The sequence below is a fragment of the Sciurus vulgaris genome (genome assembly GCF_902686455.1).
Source record: "Sciurus vulgaris genome assembly, chromosome: 12".
In the NCBI taxonomy this organism is placed as follows: domain Eukaryota; kingdom Metazoa; phylum Chordata; class Mammalia; order Rodentia; family Sciuridae; genus Sciurus; species Sciurus vulgaris.
Genome location: NC_136473.1, coordinates 98,313,062 through 98,335,774, shown reverse-complemented (window position 1 = coordinate 98,335,774; position 22,713 = coordinate 98,313,062). Strand labels below are relative to the sequence as shown.

Here is a 22,713-nt window from a genome sequence, read left to right as displayed (position 1 = left end):
TTGCTGATGCTATCAGTTTGGTCCTCATGGCTGCTTAAACACAGAACCCTTCTCCTTACCCAGAAAATGACATCCAGAATGTTCCCTGTTCTTTCACTGTTTTTGTTTCAAAACACTGCCAAAACGAATCTCCTTTTAAAAGCCCAAGTTATTTTGGAAGTACTAAAGTACCAAGGTGTTTCTGAATGTTTGTGATTGTGGGACAAGCCAATTTGAAACCAAATGAATGTGTATAAAAATAGTCCCCCTTGGCTAAGAGCATAAAAGCCAAAGTTCAACTCGTGGTGAATTTTTATTGCCAAGTTATATACACCTCTCTCAGGACAAGGGTTGCTCATGAGATGTTTGATACCATCTGAACTCCGAGTGCTTACTGCCAGTTCTCTCTATGGGTCCAAAGGCTGCAGTGGTCTTTCATATGTGTGTTCGGGGTATGTGTGTGCTTTCTGCAGAAGAAAAAGTTGCTTTCTCTAGCATACTTCTGTAGACCCACCACCATTCATGTTTTTACTGGGAAAGCTGGAAACTATAAAACTGTGACAACAACGCAAAAATATATTAAAGGGAAAAAAACAAGCATACAGTGCCAAAATCTATAAAGTGTTTCGGTGACTGGGGTGGGAGGAAGGAGCCACTTTTTGATGTTCAGTATTTATACAGCTGCCTGTTTAGTGGTAAGAATTCATAGCAGCTGTGATACCTCTAAAACAGGAAACCACCAACTCACTGGAATATTGATGTTTAAATGCCTGTATGTCTCCATCACTCCCCATACAGGAATGTAGAATCCTGAAGAATTTTTCCTCCTTGAGGGCCATCGTTTCAGCACTGCAGTCTAATTCCATCTATCGCTTGAAGAAGACTTGGGCTGCTGTCCCAAAGTAAGTTCCCAAGGCTCTGCTCTTCTTTTTCTTGGCGCCATAGTTGCTGCACGAGAGCCACGGGCCTCCGCCTTCCAAGCTCGTGTTATATGAGGAGAGGTGCATATTTGAAATCCTCTGTGGGTGCCTGACAGGGTGCATTTTCCACATAATTATTAATGAATTTCGAGGCAGGGCTGCTTCAGGAACCAAACTCATTCTCAAAGTGTGCCAAAGCCACCATTATTGGCTTTGGGGCTGATTTGAAGGATGTGCTCATTATCTGGATTTTTAGGGATCAGGTTGTGGAGTGGTGGAGTTACAACAATTTGCTGTGACTTCTGGTTATTTTTCAGCCTCATTCGAAAGCCCTGAACTATTCCAGGATGTGAGGGATAACATGTGCAGCTAGGGCATTAATTCTTGGTGTTCAGTAGGAAACTATTTAGTCCATTTCTGCTTCAGCATACTAAAAGCTATCTTAGCAATGTTAAAAAGAACTCTATAAGTGTTCCTTCCTGAGAACCTGATGGGAGTTATTAACTGTTCTATGTTGTTCTGTGTTGTTTTTCTTCCACATTTCTTTGTGAAACCTTTGAAGCAATTGACAACGTAATTCCTTTATTATTTCACTCTTACCATCTTCTACTTCCAGAATTTCGCTTATAGACCAGAGGCCCTTATGCAAAGGAGGGAAGGTGGGGGTGGGCATTTATGGTCTCAGCAGTGCAGAGGGTTCTGTCTTGGGTACCAGTCAGGTCAGCTACACCCAAGCCTTCCCAACTTTGAACTAGTTGGCCCATCAGACTGTATCAGAGAAGAATGAGTAAATGCTGTCTAGTCTAGCAGGATAGTCAGTGTTGATCAGGAGGGGCAGCTGGCTCCCCAACCAGGGCTGCCCTGGAAGAGTAGTAGGTTTTTTCCAGAGTGGAAGACCCAGATCCATTCCATCAGTTTTCTCAGAGTCGATTGATCCCTGACACTACTCAAACTTGCAAGAGATCCCCATTGGCAAACCAGAGTTTCATAAATATATGCTGGAAAATAGTGCCAGAGTACTTAGGCTTACTGATAAGCTCGTGTTTTCATTCAGGGGTTAGTCTACTTGGGAGAAGCTAGCGTTATTTATACTTCTTTGATGGATAAAAGGAGAAAAATGAAATGGATGATCTTAATGCTTTGCACTACAGAGCTGTAGAAGCGATAGTGACTTGGACTCCAAAGCTAGTGTGTTGTTCATGACACCATTATCAGGAGAAGAACGGGCAGTCAGACAGGCACTTCAAAGTCCAGGGGAGAGTTCTTGATTTCCACTTGGATTCTTTCTCTTCTTCATTATTTTTAATAATGAAAATGACTCTGTGTGAAAGATTAGCTGATTGGTTTTCCTCTGCACACATATCTTACCAAAGGTGTGGGTTGTGGGGAGTCAGCTCCTGGAAGTCACTGGGGAAACAGATGAGAATCTGCAGCTTACAGGGTCCTCATCATCACACCTCCCCTCGCCTCTGCCTCCCCTCATCACTGCCTACCACCCACAATGGCATCAGAAACAAAGGGGTGCTCCTGTGTTAACGGGCAGCCCTCTCTGATTACAGCGAAAGGTAACCCTATGCTTTTTGGGTGGCTGGCTAGCAGGACACTATGGAAAGTCACCTAGTCAGCCCAAGATTTATTCTACAGCAATTTCGAGGTTAAAACACAAGTGAAAACAGTAGTGGGCTTGTATCTTGGTCTCTGTGGTGGCCCTAAGGGAAGGTCCATTCTTCCAGCTGTCCTTTTAAACTATTTTTCAAAAACAAACAAACAAAAAAATCTTCAAAGCTGAATTCTGTTCAGCCTGTCTGGTTTGTTTCCTGGTTGGATGTTGGTTGATGTGGTAGCAGGAATGCTAGTGTGTCAGGGTTCCTCAGAGAAGACCCTGAAGACCTTTCCATATCACCTTTGTGTGCTGTCTTTTGCTGAATTCGTGGGACAGGGTCAAGAGTTCTTACTTGGGTATCCCTTTGCCTATAGACCTTCATATTTCTAGCCTTCTGTAGACAGAGGATATTTATTTCTCTTTATTTAGGGCCACATGTAATTAAGTTCTTAACTGTTTTCTCCAGAATGTAAGTATCTTTTAATAGTGTCCTCTATTATAAGAGTATTATTATACTTCTTGGAATAAAAAAAAGAGTTCTGAATAATGGCTTTTTCATGATGATGAAAACGTCGCATATATAAAGATGTGGCCCCTAACCATCCCTTACCTTCAGAACCATCCAGACAGTCACCCTGGAGGGGCGTGTGGAGACACTCAGGAAGCCCATGGAGGCACATGTGCCGGGCTGGAGGCCAAGGGCAGGCAGGAGTTGGGCCTGGGTCACCTACAGCTTACCTTCACAGCTCCCTGCAGTGGGTGGGAGTATTCCCTGTACAGATCGAAAACGAGAGCTCAGCAAAGTTAAGCCGCCTGTCCTAGATCCCTCAGGAAGTAACGCCAGAGTTGAGATTTGAATCTGTGCCCTCTTCCCACCTGCCCCCATTCTACTCTGCCTGTGAGTAAGAAAGGTGGCCTGTGATTCTGAAAATTCAGGTTGTATCCTTTAAACTCCCAAGTTACTAGTGGAAACTTGGGCTAACCTTTGGCATGGTATCTTCCCATCTAAAATGAGGGGCCTGGTCAAGATCGCATCTCGGGTCCCCTTGGATTCACGAAGGGAATGTGTTGTGATTGAATCACCTGATGCCCCAGGCGAGCCATCCTTGTTTGTGATTCTGACCTTTGTGGTTTCACACAGGTAGCCACATTCACCTTAAAATATAAAAGCCACCTTGCATGAAAAAAGGTATTGGCTTCATTGTGTTCATATTACCCACTGATACTGAGATCAAAACAGTCTTCCATAGCTGTAGGTGCTGAGGAGAGCTAGGCCAAAGGTGTTGGGTTTTTACTCTTTCTTCATTGTTAATATTTTCTTAACCCTTCTTCATAGGGACCGAATGCTGATGTTTGAAGAACTTTCAGACATCTTCTCAGACCACAATAACCATTTGACCAGCCGGGAACTGCTGATGAAGGTGAGCCTGGTGGCGAGGACTGAGTAGCTCTGCTGAAAGCTCTGGAATCCATCCCATTCAAGGGAGGAGGAGTTTGGGCTCCTTGTGTTCCTTCAGTCCACTTACAAAGTAGGATTTTTGTGTTCTGTACATAATCTAGACAACTTGTTGTTGAGAAAATTCAAAGTCCAGGTAAGCTCTCTCCTTCTATCTCCTCAGTGTCCCTGTTCTAACCCAGATTGTGAAACTTGTGTTCATATATGTACCTCTTTAACAGGCTGCTCTGAGTTATCAAGTGCAGGCGATCAGGAGGGTAAGAGGCTCTGGACTATTTCTTCTCAGTAAAACATCTCCTAGAATGAGAAGCCAAGCTGGCAATTCTGCATCCTTTATTTGGACCAAAGTGCACAGTCTCTTGTCAACAATATTTATTGAACACCAGTGAGTGGTGGCTTCTAAACAGCATGCTGGGCAGACCTTGGCTCACGTTGTTACTCCAGAACTGTGTTCAGTGTCTAACATCTGTGAAGTTTTGAACCTGCCTCTAGAAATATGAATATGATTAACACAGACCCTGTTTCCAGACGCTCACCTATAGTTGATAGCAATTGACACTAAACAGTAGCCAAAGAATGACACGTAAGAGCTTGTGAATAATCACCAGAGGGGAATGAACTCAGGCCAGATACTATCTCCATGCCCTTCTGTAAGCAGGTTTTATCACCCTCGTTTCACAGATAGACAAGGCATAGACAGGGAAGTAGCATGCCCTAAGGCACATACCTGCTAGGTGATAGAGCTTGTATTAGTCAGCTCTCTATTGCTATGACAAACTACCAGAGAAAATCAAATAAGGGGAAAGAAAGATTTGTTTTGGTTTATGGTTTCAGAGGTTTCAGTCTGTGGTTGGCTGGCTTCATTGCTATTGGGTCCATAGTAAGGCAGAGCATCGTGGTGGAGAGGGTGTAGTCCAAAAGAGCTGCTCATCCCATGGGAAGCAGAGAGACAAAAAAGGTGGGGCAGTCAGGGACAAGATATAGTCCCTAAGGGCATGACCCCAAGAACATACCTCTTTGACCTAGGTCCCACCTCCTGCCATTTCCTCCCCCTCCCAGTAGTGCATTCATCTGTGAATCCTTCACTGGATTAATCCATTGATGAGGTCAGAGCCCTCATGAGACAACCATTTCCCAGAAGCCTCACTTCTGGACATTGCTGCACTGGGAACCAAGCCCTCAATATGTGAGCCTTTGGCGGACATTCCAGATTCACACTATAACCGATAAAATGTGAATGCAGTCTGGTCAGATTCTAAAACCTGTGCATTTCTTACTTAGGCAAAAAGCCATTTCATTTGCCCCTTGAAATCAGAGAACAATATATTCAAGTACATCTTCATAGAGGAGGTAAATCACTAATTCAGCAAATATGAATGAGTACTCATTATGTGCTAGGTATTGGAGATGCAACTCTATTGATCTCCAAATCTCTGATCATAAGAGGATTGCAGTCTCATGGAGAGATAGGAAGGAGACCATTATAAAATTGTGTCATATGTCCTACTCTGGGGGGAATCCCTGAGCCAGGCAATTAGAAGATGTGATAATTGTAGTCTCCTTTTCTAAATTGGACACAATAATGGCAACAGGTCTGTTGACCTCGTAGTATTGGTTTGAAGGTTGTTACAGTAAAGTGTGTGAAAGCACTATGCAAATGTGTGCTCTTGTTAGTGTTTGGTAAGCAGTATACATATAACACCAAAGTGTGCATAACAAGTGAAAGTGCTTAAAGTATAAGCCACAAATTTGAGCTCGGGGAGGGCACTGGAGTAGGAATGAAAGTCGGGGAGGTGGGGTTACTGAAAAGGCATCCAGTCGGAACTCTTCAAACTCTCAGAGTTAAAGTTTATAGGTTAGTCATTCCTGTAAAGGCATATGTAATGATCTGCATGATTCTTCTCCTGTCCTACCCATCCTTTCTGTCTTGGTGTAGACTTCTGTCTCTCTAGTAGTCTTACTTGACTCCTTCCGTCTGATTAAGTACCCCCCTAGTCTGTTCTAGGAGAAGTCCATCATTCCTGTCCTGGCACATATAACAAGCTCTACTGGAGATGCCTGTGGACTTAACATGTCTCCTTACTGATCTGTAAGCTTCTTCCAGGCAGAGACCAGATCCCTAATGTCTGATGCAGTGCCTGACACATACTGTGTGTTCAGAAACTATTGTTTGACTACATGAATTGATAGGTGTTGTCATTCATGTGACTTTAACAATGTGCCCACCTTTGGGCCTTCTTGGAGTAGACGACATGAGCAGGGCAGTTGATGCAGATGTCTGACTTTGAATTTAGACTACTGGACTAACTGCACATTCAACAACTGCTGAGATTGTATTACTCCCTGCTTCATATCCCTCTGCATTTGCAGACTTTAAATGGAAACCCATGTGTCTGGAAGGAGATGGCTTAGTGGTCTCCTATACATAATACAAAGCTAGACTAACTGGAGCCACACATTCAACTCCCAGTAGACCTGAGTCATCCTTCCAAGGTAGATAAATTGGATATTGTGCAGCTCATTGCCTGCTCTCAGTCTTCTGACTGAAACCTTAGAAGCAATGCTCTATCTAGACATTATAGATCCCATAAACCTTTCTTAAATGCAGAAGTTTACCTTAGTACTCTAAGTTAAATTTCTTATGTATGGCTCAGATCCCAAAGAAATGAAAAACTTGGCTATGAATCCATGTGGTCTGTGCATTATCATTAATAGTGGAATGCTTTGGGCAGGATATATATGTCCCCTTCCTGTCACCTTTGTTGATCATTCTTCATATGAAGTGTGTTATTCTGGGTGTAAATTCTCAACACAGTTTTAAAAAATGAAACCAAGGTACTTAGTTTCTCAAAAGAATCAATGAAATAAATTACTGGGCTCTGTTTCTAATATGTTACTCCTGGGCTTGTACTGATCTGTAGTTGGGTGACCTTAGTTGTAAATGACCTGTCTGCTGCTCTGGGTAAGTGTAATATGCCACTTCTATAGTATTATAACCCAGGCAACATAATAATTAGAAAAAAATCCATGGTTTCCCTTTTAAATATGGGGAAAATTGCTTGTATTTCTTCTCAAAAATGATCTTCAACTTGTTATATTGTTATGATTTCTGAAACAGATTATTCTAAGCAGGTGAACCTTAGCGTTCACAGATTTCAAGATAACAGGAAAGCAAACTGTCACCATTTCTTCTTGTGATTCTTGTGATTCTCTCTATCAAATTAATATAAACAACTGCTTGAAAGACCCAGAAATTACTCTGATGGAGATGTGTGTTTAGTGAAGCTCCAAAACATGTTACCTTCAAAGCTGGAGCAGGAGATTGTTAGAACTGTGAAGACCTGTAGTCAAATAAAAATCACCAGAAGCTTCTGAACTATCATTTAACCAACATTTATTGAAAGGGATGCAGTACCTTGTAGATGAGATCCTTCTAGTCCTTCTGAGCCCAGAGCAATATGATGAAGGCATTGGGGTCTGCTAAAGAGAGAGAGAAAAGGTGAGAGTCAAGGGAGAAATTTGCACTAGACAGAAGGAAAGAGGACAGAGGTGGAAAGAGAGGAGGAGAAAGGAAAGGAGGGGGAGGTTGACGCCAGAAAGGGAAGGACCTGGGATTCATCCACACACAGGTGGTGACTAACATCATGGGATTGGATCGCATTCACAAGGATGCGAGTATATTGAAAAGCAAGATGACTAGGGCAGAAAGAAGAGTCACTTGAGAGACTGAGCATGAGCAGCAAGAGGCAGGAGGAAGAACCAGAGTGACGCCATCACAGCAGCCCGTGACAACTTGCAGGAAGGTTCAAGGGATGGCATTGTGAGACGGTGCTGAGTAGGGGACCTGAGGCCACGGAAAGAGAAGAAACTAGAACCGCTGGGTGGGCAAGTGAGTGAGCTTCGTTTGACACTTCATCTGGAAGGACTGCACGAGTCGGTCCTTTTAAAAGTGCTGCAGCCAAGGGTGGAATCTCACTCTCTTGAAGTGTCGAAGGCATTGAGCGAACAAGGGGTCAGTTCCCCACTGCAGGTCTGTGTCTTTCCCACTAATGCGGAGGTGGTCCTCGGTGGTAGGATCCCCACCACTCTGTTGTTCTGTGATGCTTAGGAACTCTTTAACTTTTCAGAAATCCTTAGGAAGAAATTTGCTGCATCAGCAGTCATTTCCTCTGCAGGATCAACCCATTAGAAAGTCATGCACACTCATGATCATGTCAGACTGCGTGGATTTTCATGCAAGCAAATTCTTAAGAATTTGAGAAGACTCAGAATCACCTAGCACAGGAAGTGGCATGAATTAGGCTATCATCATGCACCCCCAGGGGGATCATTAAATGGTGGCTGTTCTTATTATCATTTGTAGTAGGGAAAACTGAAATAGGTAATGAGTCACCGTGGGTTCCATCCCTGATGGTGTACCGGGGCCTCAGTTAAGACTGGTTAATGATAGACCATGTCTGGGCCTTACCACCATCAGCAAGGCCATGGTACTGGAAAAGAGCCATCTTCTAGTTGTACAGTAGTGAGAGGTCACATGCTAAGGTTACATAGTAAACCCAGGAAAAACTGACTCAGGAGAAACGAGTGGAGAGGTACTACTGAATTGTGAAATTTGCCTCCCATTCATGCAGTTTCTGGAAAACAAGAACTTAACAAGACCCTGAAACCACAGACCCAAAACACTTTGTGTGCAGTCAGCAAACTCGTGATTAATCATGTAGAAGAGTTTGCTGTTCCCGTCAACAGGAGGAGAGCAAGGCTGGCCGTCTGTCCTCAGGCGCCAGGAGAAAGGGTAGATGGGCAAACCTTGGAGGCAACCTAGGAGCACTGACTGGGAACAGGGGCAAACACGTGCAGGCCTAGCTTTCATGAGTTGGTGATGTGCCAGGATCCTGGACTTCCTCAGGAAGCTTCCAGGACAGCAGTTTCATTTAGCTAAGAAATACCGCAGAATGAGTCCTTTTCCTTTCACAGAATGCTGGCACATCTGTTTCAGACCAATGTCAAGAAATCGCACAGTGTGCAGAGGAAGAGGTCTTCATTTCATGGACATAAGATCATTCTGAGTGAAATTTAGGACATGTAAAAATGTCTTCATTCCAGGAATTGCCTGCCTTGTAGCGATGATCAATTTCATAAACAAACCAGACACTCTTCTTATAGAACAGGATCATCCAGGTCCCCGGCCTCGCAGTGCGACCACGTGCCAGCAGCCAGCCAAGCACTTCTTAGTGGAGGGCTCTTCCTTTGCGTGCATCCAGAGACCTGTGCAGAGGGTGCTGATGTGTCCCAGAAGCTAGTTGCCCCTTCCTTCTCCCTAGAGTGGCCTCCTCCGTCACTTGGCTCTCCGTGTGCTCTTTCTTAGGAGGGAACCTCCAAGTTTGCAAATCTGGACAGCAGTGTGAAGGAAAACCAGAAACGAACTCAGAGGCGGCTCCAGCTCCAGAAGGACATGGTATGTCCCGCCTTCTTCCTCCCCGAGAGCCCAGGGAGAGCGGCCTATGGAGGTGGCTGGGCCGCTGGGCCTGCAGGGCACAGTATCTTCCCATCTGCAGGGCTTCCTTGCTTGACTTCATTTGTTCTTAGCAGGCCTGGGAGTTCTTAGGAAAGATTCTTATTCCCATTTGACCCAGTAGGAAATGAACATGAAGAGCTGCCAATCATGTTCTGGAAGGGTTCTGTTCTGACAGTGAGGGCAGGTCTGCAGCAGGTGCTCTCCCCACCCTCTCCTGCACTGAGGTTCTGGGCCAGCTTGGCCTGGAAGCCTCCTGGGCTTCCTGCCTTCCTCAGCTTTTGACAGATGATGACGGAGGAAAGGGGTTCTCTGCCAGCAGGAGGATTTGGTCTTTGTACTCAGAGATCATTTCATTTCTTCCCAAATTCTATAGACATTACCCAGCTCTCCTTACCAATCCCAGGGACTAACCAAACCTTTCTAGTTTTTCAATACTCAAAGGAGTACCCAAACTCTCTTCTTAAAATTGAAAGATAGTTATTATGATCATTCAGTCTTTTAAATGCCTAGCCTTTAGCTTAGAAATAGGAGATTAGAGAATGACAAAATAAATACTCTCATCCCTGCCTTAAAAGGATTTTCTCCTTCTTTGGAAAGTTGGACATAAATCAAAAATATTTTGAATGCTAGGAGTCGTCTGTAACATAAAGTCTGTAAAACTCACAGTGTTTCAAACTTTCGTGGTTGTTCAAAGACAAGTTAAAAATAGCTGTTACCAAAGTGGGGGAGAAGATTTTTTTAGTTCAGGGTGAGACCTTGTCCACATAATGAGAAGGACAAACTGCAGCTGACAGGGAGTTCCTGAAGGACAAAATCCTCCTTGGTGTGAACTGGCTGGGGAAGTGTCCAGCCTCGTGCCAAAGCAGCCTGGCCTTGCCCCAATTGAGGCTGTTCCTGCCAGAATTTCCCCAAGTACCTTCATGCATTCAGGATAAGATGTCCCTGGAAGCCCCTTTTAATTTTCCCTGCAGAATGCTTAGTGCCTTGGTGGCCTTGTGAGAGGAACACAGAGAAACCTGCAGTCTTGTTGAAGCCCTTCTACCTTCATTTCCAGTGGGCAGTTCTGGAAAAAAAATGAACTCTTTATTTTGGAATAATTGCAGATGTACAGAAAAGTTGCAAGTATAATAACAAAGACTACTGTAAACCCTAACGTTTCTGTAAACCCTTCACCCAGTTTCTCCCATTGTTAGGCTCCTCTGTAGCCATGGCATATCTGTCAGTGCTAAGAAATTGACACTGGTGTAATACTGTTAACTAAAACTCAGACTTGGTTGGATTTCACCAGTTTCCCATTAGTTCCCGGACCCTTCCAGCATAGGACACTGTATATAATTGCCTCGTCCTCCCAGGCTCTTTTGATCCATGATGACTTCTCAGTCTTCTCTTGTTTTTCATGACCTGGGCAGTCCTAAGGGGTACTGTTCAGGTGTCCTGTACAATGTCCTATAGTCTGGGTTTGTCTTTGCTTTTCTAGTGAGTAGACTAAGGTTATAGTTTTTTTTGAAGAATGACAAGAAGTGCCCTTCTTGTCACTTCATATCAAGTAGCAAATGGTGTCATCTGGTGTCACAACTGATGATGCCACCGCTGATGTAGATCTTCATCACATGGTCAAGGTAGAGTTTGCTAGGTTTCTTTCCTTAAGGCTACTATTTTTCCCTTTCTTACATCTTTGAAAGTAAGTCACTAAGACTAGCCCAAGAGGCCATTTTAAACATGGCGCCCTGTACTCTCGTAATGCACACTTACCCATTGCGTGGTGGCCCTCTCTTACCAGTGGTGAGGCCACCACTTTCCAGTGCCATTCCAAACCACTGTGAGTGTCCACATACTCTGAAAGCAAACAGATGACCCACTTACCAGAGTTTCAGCAAAATATAAAACCTACTGTGAACACATTTGAATGTATGTCTGTGATTTCCTGGTTTTGAGGCTTAGTTGTTATGACTTGAAAGCTAGACTTTAGATTATGGAGTTCCTTTGCTATTTGTGAAGGGTTTTAAAATTTTTCTGTCATGGAGGTTTTTACTAATAGCTCCAAATTAGTCCTTGACCGGGTCCATGTCCTCTAGTATGAAGGTTACTGAAACCTTTAAACTTTTCAATAACAATAAAGATAGTTGTTCTCCGATTTTTCCCAGGGTGTGATGCAGGGAACTGTACCCTACCTGGGCACCTTCCTGACTGACCTGACCATGCTGGACACTGCTCTCCAGGACTACATCGAGGTGAGCTCCATGCAGGTGTCACAATTGGGCCTGTGGCTTTCTCCTTGGATTTTTAGAAGAGAAATTTGCTTCTGTCACTCTCTATTGAGAGCCTGTAATGCACATGGTATTGTGCTGGATGCTACAAGAAATACAAAGAATAACACCAGAAGATGGTCTCAGCTGAGACTCAGAAGCCAGTGGAAGGAATGATAGAGCAAAGTAGGCAGCAGTTGATAGAAATGGAAATTTCTATGAAATCACTGTAGTCATGATTGGTAACGCCAGGGGCTGTGGTGGGAGGGCCTTGTTAAGAACGGGGATTGGAGTGAGATCTGGAAGTGAGTCTGGAAGTGGAGGCAGACGCTGAGGCGGAGCTGAAGGAACAGTGGCCCTGGCACTAGCAGTAAGCCAGGAGGGAGGTAGCTTTGTGAACTTCCAAGTGTAAACTGCTCCTCTTTTATTGTGTTTTGTGTTGCTGCCTGTTCTGGGGTGCATATCTGCACTCTCTTTATTCTGGAACATGAAAAGAGGTGAAAGCCAGTCAAACAAGCAAATTTTGTTAGTAAATAATAAGACATAAGTGGGAAGGGAATTCAGTATTTGAAAGACTTATGTTTTTAAGCATATTCTGCTTTGTGGATTTTCATAGCTCGTTGTTTCCTAACTAAAAAGAGTAGTATGCTCACCTCCGTGTGATAAGGGTTGGGGACATTTCCATTTATTTTATGTTTCCAGAGCTCTTGTCTTTTCCCACACCATGCCTCAGCTTATCTCAGGAAATACCCCTCAGTGTTGGGGAATTTTGGGGAGTGACCAGAGATCCAGAAGTTAAACTGAGAACAGGAGTTGGCTAGGAGGATGAAGAATTGAAACTTAACTTCTCATGATGCTGTGCACAAGTGACTTCCCCTTTGATAAACCATTGACAATTTGGTTTCCAGCATGAGTCAGTGACCATCTGTTTTTGTTGCTTTTGACCAAGGAAGAAGAGTAATGGAATATTTACTCACGCTTTTGTCTTCACTGGCTCTGCAGATACTTGGATTCTGACTTGTGATATTTCATCATTACTGTTTTAGTTGATTTCAGACATTTTAAAAGAAAACGTAACCTGCCCATTATAAATGAAAAGAATATTCTTTTTTAAGCTAGGGATTGAATCCAGGGCCTCATGTTGTTATGCATGTGCTCTACTACTGGGCTACATCCCCAGCCCTTTTGAAAAATTTTGAGACAGAGTCTTGCTAGGTTGCCCAGGCTGGCCTTGAACTTGGGATCTTCTTGCCTTAGCCTCATGAATAGCTGACATTGCAGGTATGTGCCACCACACCAGGCTAAAAGAATGTTTTTCTTGAAAAAGATGATTGTCTTCCTCTGTAGTAGCCATACTTATAGGATCATTAATAATTAGGCTTTATCATTCCTTTCATCTGTTTTAATGTGACCTGGAACAACTTGGGGCTATGTTTCAAAAGTAACTTGGTTGGTCATCTTTTTTTTTTTTTTTTTTTTTTTCTTTCAGGGTGGATTGATAAACTTTGAGAAAAGGAGAAGGGTAAGTAGAGGTATTCATGGTGGCTTTTCATTTTACTTTATCTGGGCATAAAAAAATGAAAGAAGCAGAAACTTAAGGTTTTTTTCATAGAGGCAGAAAAAAGATGAACTTATTGAACATTGTTCATATAGCACCATGCTTGGCATGTTCCCATCCATTAGCCTCCAGGAGCCCTGTTATCCTCAGCTCGAAGGTGAGGAAACCAGGACTCAAGGGATTACATGACTGGGCCAGAGTCACCTGGGAGCAGAGCCATACAAACATTTTCCTGTGGCTCCAAAGCCCATTAAGAAATGAAGAATAAATTTCCCCTCCTCACCCTTCTTTACACTTAGCTTCAGCAAAAACAGATTCACCCAGAAGTAATAAGAATGTATCGTGTACTTCAGAATTGCTAAGTGCTCTCACAGGTAGCGTGCGAAGTAGTTCATACGTCGATGAGCCTGGATCAGTCACTCCACAATGTCACTCCACATTGTCACTCCACAATGGATACATATTTCACAACCTCATGTCAAACATACCATTTTCTATTTATCAATTCAAAAATAAGCTCACCCTATTAAGAAGAGAGGTTTCCTAAAAGTAAACGACATGGAAGAGTTCATCAAGCAGGCGGCCTCTCGAGGGGCTGCTCGGGAGCTGAAGGAAATGTCCTTCACCGCTCGGTGCAGACACTCGTGCCTTTCCTCAGCAAGCGAGGCATGTTCCACTCCACTTCGACTCTTTCTCTGGATAGAAGAGTTCTGAACTATGTTAAAAAAAGATAAATCAGCTTTGAATATTGGCTGTGTTCTTTGTGTCAAATGTTTTATTTAAGTAGACATCTAAATGATTAGAGGAAAATGAGCAAACCCCTTCACCCCATGGTGCTCCCATTTGTTTGTGTTGTCTTATTTTATTTGCAAAATTGAAACCAGGATTGAACCCAAGGGTGCTCTACCACTGAGCTACCTCCCCAGCCCTTTTTATTTTTTATTTTGAGACAGGGTCTCATTAGGTTGCTGAGGCTGGCCTTGAACTTGTGATCCTCCTGCCTCAGCCTCCCAAGTCACTGGGATTACAGGCATGCTTTACAGTGTCCTGCTGTCTGATGGTTTTTGACTCATTCCTTCATTCCACAGATGTTGATTGTATACCTAATGTGGGGGTTTGGGGATTGCAGCAGAGAAAACCCAGAGCTCCCTACCCACATAACGCATACAGTCCAGGATGGAGATAGGCAAATCAGTAGGTGGTTCTAATACAGCTGATAAGGGCTGTGGGCAGAAGTAGTGGATCTTGAAGAAGCACATAGGAGGGACATCTGCCCTTGATCTGAAGGGTCCAAGAAACCTGCAGGAGGAAATGACCTTGGAGTTAAAACCAAGAGCGTAGGTAAGATAACCAGGCTGAGTTCATCCATAATAAGAAACTAATCTGGACACATGAAAACTTTCTGTCCCTCACAGAGTATACTTTATTCTCTAGCATGATGATGAGTATTCCTTGATAATATTGAGACCAAGTGCTGGGGACATTGGATGGAAACTTGAGACCCAGAGAATCTGCCAGAGCTTGATTTACTTCTCATGTTCTGTAATGATGTTTTGTTTTATTTTGTTTTTTTAAAGAAAAATTCTGTTATGTCTCTCTGGTAACCCATCTTTGTCCTTTAACTCCAAAATAAGCCTGGATGATAATCTTTTTTCTTTTAAGACTAAGATGTTAAACATTTGGAACGTTGGAACATAAAACCTAAAGCTAAGGCTTATATCCATTGCTGACTTAAAATATAAACAATTGAAGCATCTAATGAAGCATAAATAAGTTTGGACATAATTATGTACTTACTTCTCTTGTGAGCTTTAGAAGACTTAGTTAAATGATTTACTGGGGTAGTAAAAACCTAAGGATTCAGGAAATCTAAACAGTCAACTTTATGAGACCGTGGACTGTTTAGACATTCAGCCCCACCAGAACTTGTTCATTGAGGGAAAGTAGGGGTTGAAGAAGCTGGGGATGGGGAACATGGGGAACAGATACTCGAGTTCAAGTATTTGTCGTCTTTTAAGAAATAGAAATAGAAAAATTTCACATATTTTACAAAGAACTTAAAACCTTAAAAGAGAACTTTTTTATTGCAAGGACGAAAATGGAAAGAGAAAGGAAGCCATTGTGACTGAGTGGTGACTACTTTGGTTGACCTTGGTGACTTGTTTTATTCATATGAATTAATTTTTCAAGGAGAAAAGAAGGTGGGAAATTAAAGCAGACAAGAACTTCAAAGATTCAGAGGTGGACTTTTTTTTCCTTTTTGCAGTGCTGGGGATTGAACCCAGGGCCTCATGCTTACTAGGCAAGTGCTGTACCACTGAGCTACACCCCTGCACTCCCAGAGTTGGAACTTTTGAGAGTTATTGAGCTATTTTATTTTGAATGAAGCAGTATGTCAGCGTCTGCTTAGATGGTTTTCTGCACATATTACCCTCAGGTGTTAAATTTTCACGTTTGAAAGATCCCATTTGGTTGTTCGTACTATTCACTTCTTTTTGCTGTTTTGTCTGCTCTAGGAATTTGAAGTGATTGCTCAAATAAAGCTCCTACAGTCGGCTTGCAACAGCTATTGCATGACCCCAGACCAGAAGTTCATCCAGTGGTTCCAGCGGCAGCAGCTCCTAACGGAGGAGGAGAGGTAGGCCGCCTGAGGAGTGTGGCCTCCGGGCCCCACTCCTTCATTTACTCAGCAGCCATTTGGTGGCCGCAGCTGGGGTCAAGGTCCTTGGTCTTCAAAGGAGCGTGGCATAGCAGGAAAAGTGGGACCGACACTGTAGGAGTTGCCTGCCACTTACCCTTGTGGCCTTGAACGCATCTTTACTTTAGTTCATCCTTGGGATGCTCATCTGTAAAATGTTCATGTTGAGGCTCAAGTGAGCACATTTGGAGAGCGTTGCCAGACTGGATCATCACTGCTCCATTAGCACGGTCGCACGTTTGTCACAGTGTTAACTGGCTTGGCTTTCAGGGAGCACAAGAGATGCATGAACGTTTGAAATATGGTGGGTCAGCACAGTCTGCAGAACCTTCGGCAGGAGCACGTCCTTCAGCCAGGGACCAGGAGGAGGGAGATAAGGGGCGTCGCCACGCAGGCTGGGCTGGGAGGGGCAGACCGCACCAGAAGTGGAGAAGGACGCTGCAGACAAACTGAGCTGACAGGCACTGGCATTTGGGGGAGCAGTGAGGACTCTGGTGTGGGTGGGGCATAGGCCACGTTTCAAAACAGTGCATAGAAAGCGCCTTGCCTCTGGTTTCCTGGCTGTGGCCCAGTCCTGTTTGGACCTCTCCTGTAGCCTGGTGGCTATTCACCTCTTGTTTTTGCATTTTTAGTGAATGGGGAAAAATAAAAACAAGAGAATAGTAATATGACATGGGACAATTATTTGAAATTCAAATTTCAGGATCCATAGATAAGGTTTTGTTGGCACACAGCCCATTCATTTACATCTTATCTGTGGTTCATGTCAGGCTTTACAGACAGCTGAGCAACTGCAACAGAGACCAGATGGACCACAGGCCTAAAATACTTACTATCTGATCTTTTCAGAAAAAGTTTGCTGATCCCTGCTATAGACTGGGGAATTTCTTCCAAAGTTTGTCATAGCGGAGAGTGAGTCTGACTGCAAAGGTAGCATTTGCCAGTGGGGAGTTGAGATTTAGAGGAGTATTAGGACTAGTGACAGTGTTTGGATTCAAGCTCAGAGATGCCTGAATTGACAACCTGGGATCTGAAGATGGCTGGTGTCAGGCCGCCTTCTCCATCTGCTTAGTAACCAAATACTTCTGGCTAATTAGAGCTACGAGCTTTTGAGAGACAGGCATTTCAAATCAGATATAAATTCCTCTTGTCCCGTAGCCTGGCATATAGATGTCTAAATCCATAGCATTTAATTTGGGACATTTTGGTGATTAAGAATTGTATTTATAGTCATATGTATATATCTTTATAATAATGTAATTGCCTACATCTAGTCATTGAAGGCAGATATTTTACCAAAATCTCTGTCATTTCCTGGAGATAAAAGCAAATCCTCTGTGCATGTATACAAATACACAAAGTAATTAGAAGGAGGTAGTAGAGAAGAAAGAGAAGGGAAGTAATGGAGGAAAAGTCTTCCCCTGCCCTCGCAGGGGAGAAGGGCGATCAGGAGACAGCGGAGTCAGCTCTTGATGCCGCCGCAGTGTTCCATCCTTGTATGTGAAGCTTGCAGAACGAGAGGGCCTGAATCCAGGTGCCAATGGGTGGGACGAGGGAATGAGCCTCACAATGGAAATTTTAAAGATCTGACCTGTAAGTAAGTGCCCTCCGACATTCTGCGCCTTCCTGTAAAACAAAACCTACATCATGTGAGTTTAAATCTGCTCTTCAGTTCCCCAGCTTCGACCTCATAAGCACCCCTCTCTTTCCCAGCTACGCCCTCTCCTGTGAGATCGAAGCAGCCGCTGAGGCCAGCACCACCTCTCCCAAGCCTCGGAAGAGCATGGTGAAGAGGCTCAGCCTGTGAGTACCACCCAGGGCTCCTGCCGCCCAGGAAGGTCTCAGAAGAGGGGGGAGAGGAATCGCATCCAGCCAGGTTCCGTGAGCCAGGGCAGAAGTGACGGGCACTCAGACAGTTTATCTTTCTGTCATGAGCTCAGAACATTGGTTAAATCCATTCATTCCCTCTCTGCTCCTTCCTCTGGTGTGAACCTCCATCATCTCCTGTGTAGACCAGGCTGGTAACATCTCTATTGTCTCTAGGCTGTGTCCTCGCTCTGACAGTGCATTCTACACTAATAGCCTGGTGATCTTTTGAGCAAATAGATTCTGTTCTCCCTTGCATAGAAACCTGTGAAGGTATTTTGAAATAAAACCTAAACTCCTAATCCCGTCTTTTAAGCTCTGTTGCCTTGTCTTTATCTTTGATGCTGATGTCTGAGGATTTTTTTTCAGATCCATTCATAATTTTTTGTGAAGCTAGCAATGAGTTTTCTCTTCCTCAGTTGTTTAACCCTTCTACTGAGTTTTTAGTTTAAGTCATCATATTGTCCACATAGAAGCAAAATTTTTTTCCAATTATTCTCTTGTTCTTTTGTGAGTGCCTTGCTCTAAACTCTTGTTTTTATTTTCATCTCTTTAGGTCCTTCATATTCTAAATCATACTTATTTTATAGCTTGGTCTATGGTAGACATGCAAACATTTGTTGAATAAATGAGTAAATTACAAGTTTGTTTCTGACAGTTCTCATATCTGAAGTTTTCAGGAGTCTAAACTGTTGTTTGAGCTAGGCGTGGTAGCTTACACCTGTAATCACAGCGGCTTGGGAGGCTGAGGCAGGAGGATTGTGAGTTCAAAGCCACCCTAAGCAACTTAGCTAGACCCTAAAAGGGTTGGGGATGTGACTCAGGGCATAAGCACCCCTGGGTTTAAGCCCCAGTACCAAAATAAAATAAAATAAAATAAAATAAACCTGTTGTTTGTTATGCCTGTTGATTTTCTCTTTGAGTGGAATATTTCCTTGTATGTATTTTTGTTATTTTTTATTGAGAGCTCATTTTTATCAGGGAATTCTCTATAGCCTGGTTGTAGGCATATCCTTCCAGAAAGATTTATCTTTTTCCTTCGTTCCTCGTCTCTCCTGTCCATTCCTCTCATCTCCTCCCTGTAACTCTTCTTTCATTTCTTTTCCCTTCCTTTAAGTTTTCCCAGGGGTGTCTTCACCTGGGAGTTCCTACCTTCTAGACCACACAGATAGCAAATCAGTGTGCAATGTAGGCCAGGCTTGTGCATGATTTCAAAGGAGACATTTTTCTTCCATCCAAGACAGACAGGCTTCCCTGTTATCTTCCTCTTTCAGTAGGAAGATATTTTTCTAGCCATTCTCTTTACTAAGAGTACAGACTTTTGAGGATCCTAACTTTATTTGGTTTTGGTTTTAACTCCCCAACTTTTATAAAGAGAAGCCCTCCTCTCTAAGTCCTCTGTATTAGAAACCATGATCAGTACATCAGTATATGCATATGTGGCAAATCACTCTGAACCCCATTAATATGTATAATTAATATGTGTTAATAAAATTTCTTAAAAATATGCCAAGATTCGTGCCTCCCACTTATCAACCAGAGCAACTGGAGAAGTAGCTCACATGCTTCCAGTTTTCAGTTCCTTTTCATTTATGTCCTATAGGGATTTCCCTTACTGTCTTGCAAGCTCAACTAAAAGGAGTTTTATACCCTGTTTTATAGGGGAGGGGTTTCAGTTATTGTAGGTCACCAGATTGTTGGAAGCTGAAATCTTCCTCCTTGTTTTCTTATCAGAAGCATGACAACCTTCTTGAGTCCCATGAAATTCATTTTAGGGTAGGGAGTGATAGGGTGTGGTGGTCCTATTTTGATCCTGCTCAAGTGGTCCATAGACAGTTAAAAAATGGAGGGCCATTGACCTAAAGAGACCCCAGTTTATTCAGCTAAGCAATCTACATGTACTTTGAAGCTGGAAATAACTTATTGGGACAAAATATTAACTGCTAGTCAGAAACTATTTATAGCAAACATTGTCCTAAAATAACTAATGACCTGTCAAGATTACAAGATTGAGAAAACATCAAGAACTTAATCAACACAAAATATTTGCTCCGTCATGGATTCCAGATTTGTAATGACCCCAACGCTTGGTGTCTTTTATTTTGCAGACTGTTTCTGGGGTCTGACATCATCACCAGTAGCACTCCCACCAAAGAGCAGCCCAAGTCCACGGCCAGCGGGAGCTCTGGGGAGAGCATGGACTCCGTCAGCGTGTCATCCTGCGAGTCGAACCACTCCGAGGCCGAGGAGGGCTCCATCACTCCCATGGACACACCCGATGAGCCTCAGAAGAAGGTATACACCTAGCCCTTGCCTTTATTCCTGCTGCAGGCTCCTGACGTGGTATTTGCCGCACAAGGAATGTCTGCTTTCAAGTTCATCACTCTACAATATTTTGAAAGTCAAGTGTTTAAGAGGTGTCAAAATCAGAGTTCAATCTGCAGCCCTTTCCTTACAGAAATCAGTGTAAAAACAGTAAGAAGGTCGTTTTCTTCATTTGGCTTTTGCACTATTCTATAACCACCTAAAGGTCCTGGAGGGTTGTGACCTGTCACATAAACTATACTTCATTCAGGAGAAGCAGGACTGCTTAGAAGGAGTGCAAAAGCCAGAGACAGATGTGTCAACTTGTTGGTGCCATCCCTCGCCTTAGCCAAGTGTTTACCACAATAATCTTGCGTAACAAACCACTCCAAGACAGCGACTTGAGACAGCAGCCATTTACTCTTTCTCATACATCTAAGGGGTTGACTGATGTGTGTCAGGCTTGGCCCTAGGCCACAATTTGGTCCAAGTCTGCTTCACCTCCTGCCCCTCTTTGGACTCAGGCTGGCCCAGCTTGCTAAGACAGCTGAGGAGGAGCGCGAGTCCAGCCCTGCAAGCACACAGCAAGCCTTTAATTGGCTATCTACCCACATTACATTGGCTAATGCATCACATGGCCAGATCTCACAGGAAATACACTCCCTGTGACAGAGTGGCAAAGAGCGTGGTTGCAGGTCACAGGGTGGGGTGAGGAGTTGGCAATGATGTCCAGCCTCACGTGTCTGGGACAAATGGACAGTGATGAGAAGAGAGAAAGGAATTCCCATGGAGCCTTTCCATTTGTCATGGCTACATAAGTACATAAAAAGAATCACACACATCTACTTCAACCTACTGGGCTTGCATCAGAGATTGGCTTTGCTAGACTGGAACTTACGCCATTTGGTGGGGATTTTTGGCCACCAAACTTGCTGGGTGGTGACTTCTGGCCTCTTAGCTTGAGTTTGGGCCGATGAGGTGGAATGCTGGTTACAGTTCTGTCACTTCATTTGTATCCTACTGCTCAGTGAGGGGACCTGTGCGATTCTTCATGTCAGCAGCAATGGCAATCCAGGAACCCTGAAGTGACTGTCCAGTAGTGGCATCATGCTCGGGTGTCATTAGAAAGAGATAGATACTCAAATGCTGACCCAGTTGGATTACTCTCCTTTCTGCTTTGAGTCCAGGGAGTTCAGTCCTTCACGCGCCCAGTGTTGAAGGAAAAGCTCCACTGATATCTGTGGATTGTCCATCGTCTTGGGGGTCATGTCTCCTAAACCAGGAGGGTAACCCTTCTCCATGGCCTGCCTGACGCACAGCCTTGGATCCGTCCACACCTAGAATGAAGTCTCCTTCGCTTTCCCATGGGTTCCGGTGCTGTCGCGTCCAGTAGCTGATGACGACAGTGCACACAGGGGCTTCTGAGGCATTGCCCGTGTCTGCGAGGGATTCCTCCCTGTCTGGAAAGGAGGTGGGATCGCTTCCGCACCTGGAGGTGCAAAGGAAGCGTGTCCACGTGCAGACCATTCCTCTTCAAACACTGCAGGAGCCCATAGTGCTGTCGCTCGCACCTCCGTGTTTTCTTTGGTCTCATCCCTCACCGTGCTGTCACTCTGACTTCTTGTGCAAATCATGGCTTCATATTCCTTGGATGAACTCTCCTCAGAGTTGGGAGTTTCTGCACATTTAAAGATGAATGCTTGCTCGGGTGCAAGGAGTTCCTGGGCCGCAGAGTCCTGGCATGTCGCTGGGAAAGGCCCTTGCTTCTCTGCTCAGTGCGCAGCTGGGCCTGGGTGACTTCCACGGTCCTTCTGCTCTGCATCCTGTGAGGACACCTCCGCCCGCAGCCCTCAGGACTGCCACCCTTCCTTTCCACAGGCTAGCTGTGAGGTGGCTCTAAGAGCGAGGTGAAACTAGCGCTCCTCTGGCTTCATTCTGATCTGATTTCGGACCATGTGTTTTTACACTTCTCACCACCACTTCAGTTCTCTGGAAGGATTTGGGGGCTCATTAGGTGGAACTATTCATCATTAGAACTACTATAACCCAGGCATCCTCAGGATCTGCCTTGATTATAAATGTTGCTAGAATCATGGAAAATCTAAGAAGGAAGAAGCTCGCTCGGAGGAAAAAGAAGGTGAGAAAATGGAACCAGTAGTCGGAAAGTGGGCCTCTCATGGCTGATACATCTGCAAGAGGAGCCACGCTGCTACAGTTCCCCACCCTCTACCCCACACCCACTCACTTGGAAATGTGAGCAAAAGATTCCAAAAAAAGGCAATGAAACCCCATTATGGTAGAGCTACAGTTAGACTCCCTATCAGGATGATCATATCAGCTTCCTGGCTGTCATCAAACAAACCACGCAGCAGAGCTTAATGTTTAGTTACCCACCGGAAGGAGAAGCCCCCAGGGAATATGACAAAGTGAACTCCATTTTCCTTAGAAGCCAGAGTATCAGAAAGCTGAAATTTTGTACTCCATTCCCACAGAAGGGCAAACAAGGATGGAAGACATTACTCTTGCTTTCTAAGTGGCTTCTGGAATAATTTATAAGATTAGTATGGT

At 44.0% G+C, this 22,713-nt stretch overlaps 1 protein-coding gene across 6 annotated transcripts in view; it reads left to right on the top strand.

Moving 5' to 3' along the window:
- RGL1 (ral guanine nucleotide dissociation stimulator like 1) overlaps positions 1-22,713 on the top strand; it is a 147,119-nt gene that overhangs the window by 114,979 nt on the left and 9,427 nt on the right. For 3 of the 6 annotated variants that reach the window (XM_079108019.1, XM_079108021.1, XM_079108017.1), the window contains 8 exons: positions 778-881; positions 3,839-3,923; positions 9,324-9,413; positions 11,618-11,704; positions 13,209-13,241; positions 15,794-15,915; positions 17,689-17,778; positions 19,950-20,136. In XM_079108019.1, the coding sequence (XP_078964145.1) occupies positions 778-881; positions 3,839-3,923; positions 9,324-9,413; positions 11,618-11,704; positions 13,209-13,241; positions 15,794-15,915; positions 17,689-17,778; positions 19,950-20,136 (798 nt within the window). Of the gene's footprint in view, positions 1-777; positions 882-3,838; positions 3,924-9,323; positions 9,414-11,596; positions 11,705-13,208; positions 13,242-15,793; positions 15,916-17,688; positions 17,779-19,949; positions 20,137-22,713 lie in introns of all 6 variants that reach the window. The other 3 variants (XM_079108018.1, XM_079108020.1, XM_079108016.1) reach the window with 1 other exon arrangement.